General features: G+C 49.5%; 4 protein-coding genes across 4 annotated transcripts; 2 read left to right on the top strand and 2 right to left on the bottom strand.

The window, feature by feature from the left end:
• Positions 1-79: 79 nt before the first annotated feature.
• On the top strand, positions 80-1,825 carry ALT_5080 (F-box domain protein; the record flags this gene model as incomplete). The annotated part of the gene is made up of 2 exons (XM_033564157.2): positions 80-872; positions 963-1,825. 2 exons carry the CDS (start codon positions 80-82, stop codon positions 1,823-1,825), a joined length of 1,656 nt encoding a protein of 551 aa, XP_033420048.2.
• A 2,026-nt stretch (positions 1,826-3,851) lies between these two features.
• ALT_5079 (uncharacterized protein) lies at positions 3,852-4,421 on the bottom strand (the record flags this gene model as incomplete). The annotated part of the gene is made up of 1 exon (XM_033564158.2): positions 3,852-4,421. The coding sequence occupies one exon, from the start codon at positions 4,419-4,421 to the stop codon at positions 3,852-3,854; it is 570 nt and encodes a 189-aa protein (XP_033420049.2).
• Positions 4,422-5,527: 1,106 nt separating this feature from the next.
• On the top strand, positions 5,528-7,515 carry ALT_5078 (FGGY-family carbohydrate kinase; the record flags this gene model as incomplete). The annotated part of the gene is made up of 3 exons (XM_033564159.1): positions 5,528-5,749; positions 5,811-6,371; positions 6,451-7,515. The coding sequence occupies 3 exons, from the start codon at positions 5,528-5,530 to the stop codon at positions 7,513-7,515; spliced, it is 1,848 nt and encodes a 615-aa protein (XP_033420050.1).
• A 488-nt stretch (positions 7,516-8,003) lies between these two features.
• On the bottom strand, positions 8,004-11,599 carry ALT_5077 (calcium/hydrogen antiporter; the record flags this gene model as incomplete). The annotated part of the gene is made up of 5 exons (XM_033564160.2): positions 8,004-8,268; positions 8,332-8,495; positions 8,549-9,478; positions 9,533-11,379; positions 11,452-11,599. The coding sequence occupies 5 exons, from the start codon at positions 11,597-11,599 to the stop codon at positions 8,004-8,006; spliced, it is 3,354 nt and encodes a 1,117-aa protein (XP_033420051.1).
• Between the last annotated feature and the right edge of the window lie 700 nt (positions 11,600-12,299).

The raw sequence follows: 12,299 nt of genomic DNA, 5'->3' as shown, positions 1-12,299 counted from the left end.
TCCTACGAGACAATTGCTAGCAGCTTCCTCCAACTTCTGTTACAGTTGTTCCATCTAAACACCAGCCAAGCTCTGAGCCATGTTGCTCGATCTTCCACCGGAGCTAATCCAGCTCATCCTTCAAAGTTCGACTACGCCTTCCTTTCTACAGGTGGCATTATCCTGTCGAGCCCTGCATGATATTGCATCCAGTAGCCGGGAAGTGATTTTGCATCATCTGCATGAAACACCCGGCTTGAAGGTAGACACACGCTGTCTCAAGACCAGGCAACTTTTTAAGCTCCTCATGGAACGCTCGTTCCAGCAGCTATATGGTGCACAGTTTTCCGCAGAATGTACAACATTCTATTTTGAACATTTCGCGCTCGATGCCCGAGCATCTTCGCTAGCTTCTCATGGTGACCGAGACATCGCTCTCGTTCTGAAAGGTCGGCAGGATGTTTATGTTTTCCAGGCCAAGGACGGGAAGTTGCACCTGAAGGCCCAGCTGAGACCACCTGAGGATCAGCCAGGAAGGATAGAGGTGCTCAAAACAGCATTTGACAGAGAAGGAGGCGTTAACGTTCTTCATCGTCTGGTACCAGCGATAGACGAAGACGGTTTTGGCGCCACACACCCGTTCGTGAGACATGCGATACGGTCTGGTCCTCGTGTCAGTGTCTATATGGCGCGTCACTCGCTTCAGACACTCAATGAGCCCATTCGCGTGTGTGCCTTTCCAGACCATGCGGAGTATGAACCTTTGGCTCTTGCTGCTGCTGGAGAGAGCACCTTTGCAATCTCTTGGCAGCACTTCCGTGAAAGCGACGATTATGAGGTTGTTCTGTACAACTCCCCAAAACAGTCAAGCAGCAACACTCCTGGAGTAATTGGTACGTTACGCTCCTCTGCTGTCCAGGTTCACCCGGTGCTCTAAATATAAGGACAGTCTTGTCATTGGGCATCATCTGATGCAAGTATAGATTGCAGTTATAATGCTACCACACTTATCGACGGGAATAGACAGCGACAGAGTAGCAACAGGTATCGTCAAGAGGGTCTGTCCGGCCCTTATGATAATGGTCCTGCCATCGACATTTCCTTCAATGACAGATCAAGCCAGTTGCTCTATTATCACCGCGCTCAAACGTTATATGGTTCCTTTCAGAGAATTCAGAGTATAAATGCGCACCCCCTCGTGGACCCACAGCCAACTCTACATCAGAATGCGTGCATGGTGCAATTCTCGGACACTTTGAGCCTTCTCTTTTCGATTGCGATACCCTTCTTCGGTACACATGCGAGGCGGAATGAGAATAATATTGAAATGTGCCATTGGCAGTACCTTGCCTTCGGTATAGCGACCCATCGGAAGGAGAACTGGACCGTCGCGTGCCTATTGAAATCCGAAGCTCGATGCCAAGCTCAGAACTGTGGGCATGTCTTGAACCTCGACCGTGGGCGACGGTTCTCGCAATGGACAATAGTAGCTCGACTATGGGGATTCCAGAATCCCACAAATTCTCTTGGTTGTAAAATTGCCGCGTCGGATCGTGGTACTCGCCTTGCTGTCGCAAATTGGAACGTGATTTATGTGTGGGCTCTTGAGCCAAATGCACTCATTGAAGAAAATGCGAATGGATTTTACCCTACATCCTTTCAATCAACAAGTTCCGGGATAATCGAGCTACGACCGATTGTTCTCCCGCTGGATGCCGTGTGCTTCAAGCTCGGCTTCACGCATCAAGAAAATGAACTGATAGCTATTACTGATCGGGGCGTGATGTGCTGGGACCTTGGCCCGTTGGGTAAAGGGCAGAGAATCACTCAACGGCTGACTTTCTAAGAGGGTAGAAGATTGAAGTGACGGAATAGGCGGAGGCCTGAAATTTCGTTTGCTGATGAACATGCGAGGAACGTGACTTGATACCCCAGGATTTTCCTTTTAAAGAACCATATATATTTTGTGGCTAGTTGCCTTTAGAACGAGATGGTTATGAGCGTGGAAATCAGGACTAACAGACACCCACGGAATCGTCTCTCATCCTTCTTCATTTCCCTGATCTGGCGTGTCCCATCTTCCCACGGCTAACTTAAAGCCTGCATTTTAATCTCATCGACGCCGTCCTGTTTTTTGGATCTATTTGAAAGACCTCCCTCGTTTCATCCGATGTTCTTAGCCCTGTGAGCTCGTAACTTGACTATTTGTGTCATTGACTCTCTCTTTTCTCAGTCAAACCAGCCATCCCCCTCAATGGTCGACTTCAATTCAGATTACGAGGTCGGTTCTGTAATACCCAAGAAGCGATGTACTGGCTTGGAGTCAATCAAGGCAATACAACAGACCATCAAGGAAGACAGAATCCGTTCGAAAGAGCGGTTCCTATCACTAGGACTAATAGCCGCGTCTCCCAAAACCCAGACGTTAATTGACATATAGGAAAGTCGATTTGATGCATATAGAGAGATGACCAATCCAGAGTGAGTTACTGTCTTAAATGGCAAATATTCTGGTTTCTCACCATCACTAACAGTATCTGACTTAGAACACAGATATCCTGTCGAGCCCACTGACAGCCGAAGATTTCGTACGTCTTATAGAAACAATCGTCACAAAATTAAAGCCAAACCACAGCTACACTGCCACGGTCAATGTTCGGAGTACCCGTTATGGAATCTCGCATGTCTTCTCTGCCGTGCAGTTTAGGCATTCAACTAACCGGACCAACAGACATGTTGCTCTGCACATTGACTCTTGTCTCAACAGACTCGTGTTAGAAGGTGTTCTTCTTAAGGGGCATACAAAGCCCCGACGTGAGCAGGCCACTACATTGTCCGAAGATGGCAGCTGCATGGCTTGACCATGCTTTGACCCGTGGGACCCTCTCTTGGGATCAACCTCACGAGGGTTGTCCTTCAGAGCGCTATTGGGTGTCGACGTGGTTCGTCTAACCTTCTCTATTTTCCGAGTCACATCATTATAATACATACATTGACGTCTGAGTTCAAATAGGCGACTTCATCCGCGACCAGTATGACAAGAATGCCTACCTGATATGGAGTGACATACAGCTCACTGTCAGAGGCTTGACTAACCCTGATAGTATAATCAACGATGTCTTTGGATCAATCATCCTCTGGTTTACTAAGAATCAGAAGTAAGTATAGCCTTGCTCATACGGTCTACCGTACTGACGGATCCTGGTTAGGGGTACCACAAATGACAACAAACAAATGTCATTTTCCGTTGATTAGTGTAAGAAAAAGTAGAGAACGTTTGGCATGGGATAACAGTACGGTGCTGGGATGGTCAGATACACATTGGACGCTGGTCTACAGCAGGCGAGTCCCTGCCACTCGATATCTTTACCGATTTTCACCTCCGTGGCGTTTTCAAAGTAACCACTCGCCGCGATAAGAATGAGACAATGCTCAGCATGAAAGGTGTTTGGGATAGAATAAAGAATAATCAACACATGGATGCGTCGAGAATGAGGCATCCAGGTCTAAACGTTAAAAGGAGGAACAGCAATTCTCCGCGCCGGCCGGGGCCTCCTTGGATGCCCGAGAGCCTGATTGGGAAGAGAGGCCTAGACAGAAAACCTCGAGCGTGCGGATCTGCGTGATCTGCGTCGTACGACTTGAAGACACTACGCCTCCTGTTCACAAAAGCCATAGATGGAGGACTGACAGATATACGGACGGATAAAATATGAAATTCATTATCCTTCAGCACTACCTGACATGGCCAAAAATGTAATAATGAGGAAGACCCACCAATATCTAAGCAGATGCGAGGTATTGTCAGAATAGGGCCTTTCTTTTGCCGACAGGAGACGCCACAGAAGAATGCGAGGGAGGAGACCGAGCACTTACTTCTGGAAAAAGGTCTTCTCAACGACCTCTTCTGGATTCTTCCCATCTGGGCCGACAACAACAGGCCGATTGAGATGCGGACGCGGACCGTCTTCGCTGGATAGGAGTTCTATGATCAAGCCCGCTGAGCTGGATGTTGCCGCAGATGATGAAGAGGCCGCCAATGAAACGTGGTAGACCTCGCCCGAGGGTCCAAGATGAAGTCGCAGAGTTGGCTTTTGATCCTCACTCTCTGCAAGCAAAGAGAGGGACGTAAGAGAGCCTACCCATTGTTTTGGGTTGTTTGGTGTGGAGGTGAAGAGACCCACGCGGACGAGGTCTTGGGCATCCGCTTCTAAATCACGGCGGCCTTCAAGGTGAGCAATCCTTGGCGGAGAATAGGCCACCACATCTGACGTTAAAGACGCAGGATCGTACGAGACGCGGGCGAGTACCGAGGGTTGAGACGAGGCTACCGGCCAATACAGGATGTCCGCTGACCCAGCTTGAGCGGAGGACGGAGATGCGGCGAAAGCCCGAGAGGAGAATAGGGAAAGGAATGGGAGGATGACCTGAGAGAAGTGCATATTGGAGGATGGCGGTAAGGTAAGGGGAGGAATATGAAAATGCTGGTCGGATTTGCAGGGAAAACAGAGAAGATTGAGGTGAAACAGATCTATTTAACGCATCATTCGGAGGGTGCACCGAGGAGGATTCCCCTAATTCAGACCAGCATAGAATCAGCATCGAGCGTAATAAATCAAGTAGGGAAGGGATCTAATGATGCGAAATTCTAGCCCCATGCATACTCACTATAAAATCTGAAAAACCAGTATGCGAATCAGTGCTCCTATTCCCGAGCAATGGGTAGTTGGCGGTGTTCACTAGGGGAGTTATGGGATGTCGTTAACTTCGCATATGTTTTAAGGTACCCTAGGTATTTTAGCGTTCTAGAGGTGCCAACCTTGATAAGGCGGGGCCACATGTCTGGTAGTTGGTACTAAGCTAGCACCTACTAGCTAAAATGGTCACAATCAGTCTGAATGCTACTCCAAGTAATTTTTTGGAATCGTATTTTTGCAAATATAGAGAGGTATGCCATGCATATTATTATTGAGGGGAAATATAATCATAATCATGATGAAAATAATAATAATACCCTATCTACTACGTACTCTCCAGGTATCAATAATTACAGCCTACCCGTGGAGTTATCAGCATTGAATATATATATATATATACATGCGCCATCGAAGGACGCATATACCTATCTTGCTCGTGGCATAAAGAAGTCAATCTGCCATCGTTATTTCTAGATAATTTCTTCCGTTTCATGGAAAAGGATCGCAGTTGATATTAATTGGCGAAAGGTTAATGATTTAAGGATCGGTGTTTGCTTCTCTCTCCCCCTGCTCAGCTTCCGCGCTCCTAGTAAAAAGCGTTCGAAGCATCCATACTTCTACTGGTATAGATACGTGCTTAGGTGGCTCAGAGGGGGTAAAGCGAATGATCGATGTACCCCACTACCCCGTCCTGATCAACAAACAACCCCAACGCGGAGCTCAGCCTTCCGCAACACTCTAGTTAGATATATCATATAGCTCAGCCGGGCCTGACAGCTTGGGCAGGCAACCTCCCAAAATCGTAACCTGGCTACGGGTTGCTTATGTCTTCTGGTAACACTCCACCCAGTATGGCTTCGCTGCCGTTTCGTTCGTCTAGGCAGCCTTCCCGGCAGCCTTCTCGACAGGCTTCAATGGACACTCGGGACGACATTCAGATCCACCAGGATCATTACATTGGAATAGATGTTGGTACTGGTAGTGCCCGCGCTTGTATTATTGATGCGAAAGGCAACATTGTTGGATTAGCTTCCGAGAATATTGGTCTCTGGCAGCCCCAACAGGGATACTATGTACGTACGTCCGATTGGGCTTCTTCCGTCTTCGTGACTGTTGCCTGACAATTCATCAAAGGAACAATCCACGAACGATATCTGGCGATGTATATGCCTGTCTGTTCAGCGCGCTATCAGCCAGCATAACATCGACCCAACTACTATCCGCGGCATTGGGTTCGACGCGACATGCTCGCTGGCCGTATTCTCCACGGTTACAGACGAGCCCGTATCCGTCACCGGGCCGAACTTCGATTCTGACCGCAATGTGATTCTTTGGCTGGACCATCGGCCGGTGGAAGAGACGGAAAAGATCAATGCTACCAAGCACAACTTGCTGCGATATGTCGGAGGAAAGATGTCGATCGAGATGGAAATTCCCAAGGTTCTGTGGTTAAAGAACAATATGCCGAAGGAGCTATTTGACCAGTGCAAATTCTACGACTTGGCCGACGCTCTGACGCATATTGCTACCGGTAATGAAAAGCGAAGCTTCTGTAGCGTGGTCTGCAAGCAAGGATACGTGCCCGTTGGTGTCGACGGAAGTGTGAAGGGTTGGCAGGAGGATTTCCTCACCGAAATTGGTCTGGAGGATCTTATGGAGGGCAATTTCAAGCGCATGGGGGGTGTTGACGGGGTGGTGAGCCTTTTCGTTTCTCTCATCTTATCCCATGACAAACGCTCTACTTTCAGCGTTCTTGAAGGCTGACTCGTTTCAGAATGGTGATTACCTCAGCGCGGGCGAATTAGTCGGAACATTGTGCGAAAAAGCAGCGTCCGAGCTGGGGCTGCCGCCTGGTATCGCCATCGGCAGTGGTGTTATCGATGCATACGCTGGTTGGATAGGCACCGTTGGCGCCAAAGTCGATTTAGAGGACGAACAGCTGAGCTCTGAAGTTGCCAAGAACGACAAGGCACAGGCTTTCTCACGCTTGGCTGCTGTTGCGGGCACCTCAACTTGCCATATCGCTATGTCGCCGAACCCTGTATTTGTTCCTGGCGTCTGGGGACCGTACCGTGACACAATCCAGCCTGGGTATTGGATGGCGGAAGGTGGACAGTCTGCCACGGGTGAGTTGCTCAAGTATGTGATCGAGACTCACCCAGCCTTCAACCAGGCGATCTCAATTGCCGAGTCGTACAATACCAATATCTACGAATATTTGAACGAACATTTGAAGGAGATGGCTCAGGAACAGAAGGCCCCCAGCGTCTCGTACCTGGGTCGCCATGTGTTCTTCTATGGTGATCTCTGGGGTAACCGGTCGCCCATCGCAGACCCCAACATGAAGGGTTCTATTGTCGGCATGGCCAATGACAAAACTGTCGACGGCCTTGCGATCTATTACTATGCAACCCTTGAGTTCATTGCACTCCAAACGAGGCAGATCGTCGAGACGATGAATAAAGCCGGTCATAGCATCACATCCATCTTCATGTCCGGATCTCAGTGCCAGAATGACATTCTAGTACGGCTCATTGCATCAGCCTGCGACATGCCAGTCCTTATCCCTCGTTATATTCATGCTGCAGTTTGCCATGGTGCAGCAATGCTGGGAGCCAAGGCCGCGAGTGCCGACGCCGAAGGCAAAACAGAAGACCTGTGGGAGATCATGGATCGTATGAGTAAGCCAGGAAAGAAGGTCGTGCCGACAGAAGACGAGAATGAAAAAGCTTTGCTCAACGTCAAGTATAAGGTCTTCCTAGAACAGTGCTACAAGCAACTCGAATATCGAAGGTTGGTTGATGAAACCGTGAGCTCGTGGAAGACTGGTGACACATGACTTTGAGCTCTCGTTTCGAGAAACTCTTCTTGCTGGGACGAGTCTTGGGTAGTTGCGAAGATCCTTTCTTTTTATTTCCCCTTTTCGGTTTAAATGTTCTGCTCGCACAACGTCATTAGAGGCAAAACAATCCATCACATGAACAATACAGCTGAAGGATCTAATCTGTAGATGATTGAGACTTGCGCCTACGCTGACTAGCCCTAGAAGTGAATGGCCAACAGGCAGTCTCCGAGATGTGGATTCCTGCTCAGCACCAGCAGAGTTGCTCTTCATTGTATCACTAGGTTGGACAAAACCAGTATCCGACAGCATTTTTAATCATATTCTAATAGCCAAAGGCCAAAAGCAGATACGGTATGCATTCACCACGGCACAGTATAACTGTACGCCACTTTAAAGCATAGCTGGTATATCAAGTCTGCGCTATCCTTGGAACCACCTCCTACCAAGGCTCAAAATAAAACCACAAGTCTCATACACATTAATTAGAAAGCCATGCCGCGTGTCGGCCGACCAATCGTGCGGAAGTTCTCGGACCTGATGGGCCCAAGAGCCAGCGTGTCGAAGCGATCGACACCCATCGTGTCAACATTACTGTAGCCGGCCAAGTAGAACCCGATAACCACCACCAGGTAGGTGAGTACGAGAATCGAGCCCTTGAAATAATTGCTTTTCCCTTCCCCATACACGTAGGACAGGAGGAATACGCAGAGTATAACAGATACCATATCCCATTGGGGGAAGATGAGGCTGTAATCATCGTGTTAGTTCTTTTTCTTCAAGCAATCTATGCGGCCAGATTGCACTGCTTACTTGAAGGAATGCGTCAAAAGATCCGAGGGGTCGAGGATACGGCTGTAGAGTGCACTGAAGAGGACCAGCGCGGGAATCTGCAGCAGACAGACTTGCAGTGCGTAGGCCGAACCGATTTCCATCGACAACGCAATGTTACCGTTCATCGCGAAGGAAATAGCGTTCTGTTCAGGCGTGAGATTCATGGTTCTGCAGGTATTGATAGAATTGGGCTTACCAGAAATTCCGTAGTATTGGGGACCAGCGCGAAGAGGGTGATTCCAAGGAATTTCTCGTCTATGTCAACGCTCTCGAGGACGACATCCACTGTGTTCACGAGAATCTCGGCTATGATGGCGTACAGTATTGTGGCCACGAGGAGAATGATCGAGCTCTTAGCTTTGCTCCAGTTTGGCGCATCATGACCGCCGCTAGCATGTGTGTGCTCAATCCCGACATCTTCTTGGTCCTCCAGAACGGACTTTGAAAGATCACCTGTGGTCTTATTACCGTGACGTGCAGTGCCCTGCTGGACGGATGGCTTGCGTGTCCGAGCAACATCACGAGCAGCAACCGCGGCCGCTGTCGCTGCGACTTCGGTCACCTGGCGCACCAAATCTTCGTTCTCTCCTCCAGTGTATCCTCGGAAGCCTTTGAAGCTAGAATAACCGTCCTCACCCTCCGTTCGTGGGGGGACGAGATATGGCATCGCGCCTTTATCTCGAGCCGAGCTGGACTCGGGCTGGTGTGGAGCGTCTTCATTAGCATTTTCGGACAAGCCAACCTGCTTCAAGGACTGTCCTAAGATCCTCTTATAGAGCTGTGAGTCGCGAATCGAGCCTTTAGCGTTGCCGCCGGTGGCATTTGCAGTTCCAGCAGGGAATAGCAGATGTCTGGGTTCATAGGCCGATTGCTCCTGCTGGAGGGCTGCGGCCTTCTTTTCTTCGGCTTCCGTGGCCCAGATGAGGGCAGCATGGGTCCTGAGTGTGAACCACAACCCAATTATATATGATAAGAATAGAAACAGAGCGGCAAACCATGAATAAGGCTGAACTACTTTTCGGAAGAAATTGTCGTCCACAGCTGGAACCTGGGCAAAGTAACAGCGGCGGCAATCTTTGATGCCCGAGTCCGTAGCCTCAGCGCACGAGTAACAGTTCAGTTCGTGCTAAGCAAACCGGTCATTAGCAGGAACCGACAATGAGAGAATTGGAAAACATACACTGCCGTATATCTGATAGAACAGCGTTGGACCAAATGCAGCGATCACGGCGAACATCAACATGGTCGATGTAACTCCGGCAGATTTGACGTTGAATCGCTGCGTCTTGCGTCTGATAGCGCCGAAGCACATGGACAGCCCAGGGAGAAACAGTATACCCGCAAAAATACTACCAATGATACTGCCCTCGACGAGCTGCCCTTTGCCTTCTGTCAGCGCGACACAGTAAAGGTAAACTTCAACGACAGTCGAGAAGAAAGCGTTGACGGCGGCACCCATTCCCATTGATGATTGTGCAGAGATGGACGCAACGGCCTGCCCGATGAAGTAGGCGAGAGGTATAATGGAGACCAGTGCGAGAGTGAAAATGAAGCCAGGATGTGTCATCCAGTTATGCAGACCCAGCGTTTCAGCTAAGAGGAAGTAGTCGAAGATGACAAACAGCACGACACCAAGGAGATTGATGAGAAAGATATTGGTACCATCCACCGTATACTTCCAGTAGCTCAGCCCAGCCGCACGGTAAGTGCATAGGAGTATTGATGAGGGGGAGCCGGGACTCAGGCGAGTATAGGATGTATCAGAATGGAAGGATAAGGCCAGCGGGTGACGACGAAGATGGTCAAATAGAATGAGAGTCACACGTCCCATGGGGATCCAGAATACAAGCAACCAGCATACCATGGACACAAATAGCATCAAAGGGCCAATCAGAAAGTAAAAGAAGACGAAGAATACGACACGTCCTAATGTCCATTCTCCGCGGCCGAACAAGCGGCGTTTCGAGTGCAGATTGCTTTCACGGGGAGAGATCCTTTGCGTTCTGCCCAGCAGACTGTCCTGTTCGCTCACAGAGTCAATGCTATTGCGACGCCTACCCACGAGAGACCGGTTGCTACGGGGGCCAAAGAAGAGCCTGCCGTGCTCGAGATCACCGTTCTGCCATTGCTCATACTCGCTAATGCTGCGGCCTTCGCCCTCATCTTCCTCCGCGTAGTGTTCGTCGGTCTCCAGGCGAACAAAAGACCCGAATGGATAGAGGAGGTACCATGAAAGACCCGAGAAGACTTTTCCGTACTCCACTGCGCTAGGAGAATATGCAAATATGAAACATGCGATGGCACCGAAGAGCGCAGCAAGAGCGAGCCACCACCCGAAGAAAGCCGTCCAGAGCAGATTGGCCAAGAAGAGTATATTTCCTACTCGGCCGCCGGGAGACGAATGAATATCACCCTCAGCGGTCTTTTCCACGGAACGACTCTTCTTGTAGAGAGCAGGCTTCCATAGTCTGATACCGAATGGGTGCGTTTCATTGATGGCCTGTTGACGATCTTTAAGGGTGAAGCTCTCTGCATCACTCGTCTCATCGTCGCCGCCATCACCGTGATTGATCCCATGATGAGAGCTGGCTTCCGACTGCTGCGACGGCGGTCGCGTTCCTATAGCTTCCATGCCGGACTCCGGTAATAATGAATCCTCCCCGCTGTCATTGTCAGAGTCCGCTCGTGCCAACGGACTGGGCCGAGCGTTCAACCTGCGCCTCAGTGTCGAGCTCTGTTTCCTCAATGGTCGCAGTCTCGGCGAAGGCTGAGGGTTTGAGCCCTGTTGTTGCATGGCTTTATCCTCCTCGACCTCCTGGACATCATCATCTGTGGAAAACTCCTGGCCCTTATGCGGGACCTGTCGCCTCGAAGATATCCGACGCGTTACAGGTGGCTTTCTCGGCCTATCTGACGGCAACGCTGCCACAGGTGGTGATTGGGAAGAAGGTATGCGACTGGAGTTGTCGGCCTGGCCTTCATTCGGCAATGTGTCGAAGTCCGTCAAATCAGCAGGGCTTATAGTTCCTAGAGACAACGCATGATAAGAAATAATAAGCAGATTTATTCTCTCTAAGGTTACAGGACACGCAAACACACCGTAGCTTCTCCTACTGCTCGCCATAGGTCTGGTCGGACGAATGGTATCAGACGATGTTGATCCAGTGCTTACGGTCGAGCTCAAACGCGATGTCGCTTCAGCTTGGGAGAAATGAGAGATATCTGGGACTCTCTGGCTGCTATCCATTGCTTCTCTCTGTGCTCGACTCTTTCCATTCGATTCTCGCGATCAGAGTTTATCAGGAGGCTGGGGATGGAGTACTAGGGATCAAAGATAATGCGGAAAAGAAAAGCGAATCTAAGAACAAAATCAGAAACCGCAAGAAGTGGCCTGCACTTAAAATAATAAAAAGTCAGATTCTCGAGATGATCCAAAACACATTGTGTATTGCAGCAGTGGGCATTCGCAGATGCCTGACAAGCTGTGTCGAAGAAAACACAGGTAGGAGCCTGAAAGTGGAATAATGGGTAGATACTGGATCGCGGCCGAAAGATCTACTACACAAAACACCTTACTAGTACTAGTACGAGAGGTGGTAGTCTAAAGAGATCAGGAGATAACATCATCTCACTGTAGCCCCGCCGCAGTCAGCTGGGAGGAGGAATGAGCTGACAGAGTGGTCCTGTGATTGATGTACTTTGTGTGTGAATATAGATGTTTCCCGGCTCGATATAGGTCCCATGATTCGAGTTGTTTTGACTCTCCATTCGGTTGGTGTCAGCCTGTCAGTTTAAGTACTTGGGTCTTTAACAGCTTGGGTATCCACCTTTTGTCCTCAGACATGAAGGACCGGGCCATTCGGTGGATGAATGACCGCATCATCTGTGGTCCAGCATTAGTCCGTGCAACCGGACCTTACTTTTCCCGATATTTGGAGGACACCGCC

Source organism: Aspergillus lentulus (genome assembly GCF_001445615.1).
Source record: "Aspergillus lentulus DNA, contig: Alt09, strain: IFM 54703, whole genome shotgun sequence".
Classification (NCBI taxonomy): Eukaryota; Fungi; Ascomycota; class Eurotiomycetes; order Eurotiales; family Aspergillaceae; genus Aspergillus; species Aspergillus lentulus.
Note: the sequence above shows the minus strand (reverse complement) of the source record. Positions and strands in the feature narration are given on the sequence as shown.